The 467-nt window shown below is 68.3% G+C and overlaps 1 protein-coding gene across 3 annotated transcripts in view; it reads left to right on the top strand.

Moving 5' to 3' along the window:
- The window catches only part of FRMD6 (FERM domain containing 6), a 9,318-nt gene that overhangs the window by 1,817 nt on the left and 7,034 nt on the right, over nucleotides 1–467 (top strand). For all 3 annotated transcript variants that reach the window (XM_009289853.1, XM_009289852.1, XM_019474789.1), the window contains exon 4: nucleotides 300–376. In XM_009289853.1, coding sequence (XP_009288128.1) covers nucleotides 300–376 — 77 coding nt within the window. The remainder of the gene's footprint in view (nucleotides 1–299; nucleotides 377–467) is intronic.

The following is a 467-nucleotide window of genomic DNA, read 5'->3' as shown; positions in this document are numbered from 1 at the left end:
GGGGGGGGGGGGGGGGGGGGGGGGGGGGGGGGGGGGGGGGGGGGGGGGGGGGGGGCTTTAAATCCGAATCCCCTGCATGTTTCAGCATATTGGGGAAAAAAAACGGGTGTCAAACTCTAATTCAGGAAAAAAATGTGGTTGGCGTTAGCGAGTGAACTCTCCCCTGCGGCTTTCACCCCGTGGGGGGCAAGGGGGTGGCCGTGACGGACCCGGCCCCGGGCGAGCCGAGGCGAGGGGCCGGGGGCTGGGGCGCAATGCCGGGGTCTCTGCAGCAGCCCTGAATATCTCCTCCGTTCCAGGGGATCGACCAGTTTGGCCCCCCGATGATCATCCACTTCCGAGTGCAGTACTATGTGGAGAACGGCAGGCTGATCAGGTAGGGTGCACCCACCCGTCCCCACCACGGTGGGCACCCAGCCAGGGCGAGCGGCTGGCAGGGGCGCACCCCGGGGGGCTCAGGCCCCGCG

This window comes from Aptenodytes forsteri, unplaced genomic scaffold, assembly GCF_000699145.1.
Source record: "Aptenodytes forsteri isolate BGI_AS27 unplaced genomic scaffold, ASM69914v1 Scaffold76, whole genome shotgun sequence".
Lineage (NCBI taxonomy): Eukaryota > Metazoa > Chordata > Aves > Sphenisciformes > Spheniscidae > Aptenodytes > Aptenodytes forsteri.
This window is presented reverse-complemented; position numbering and strand designations above follow the sequence as displayed.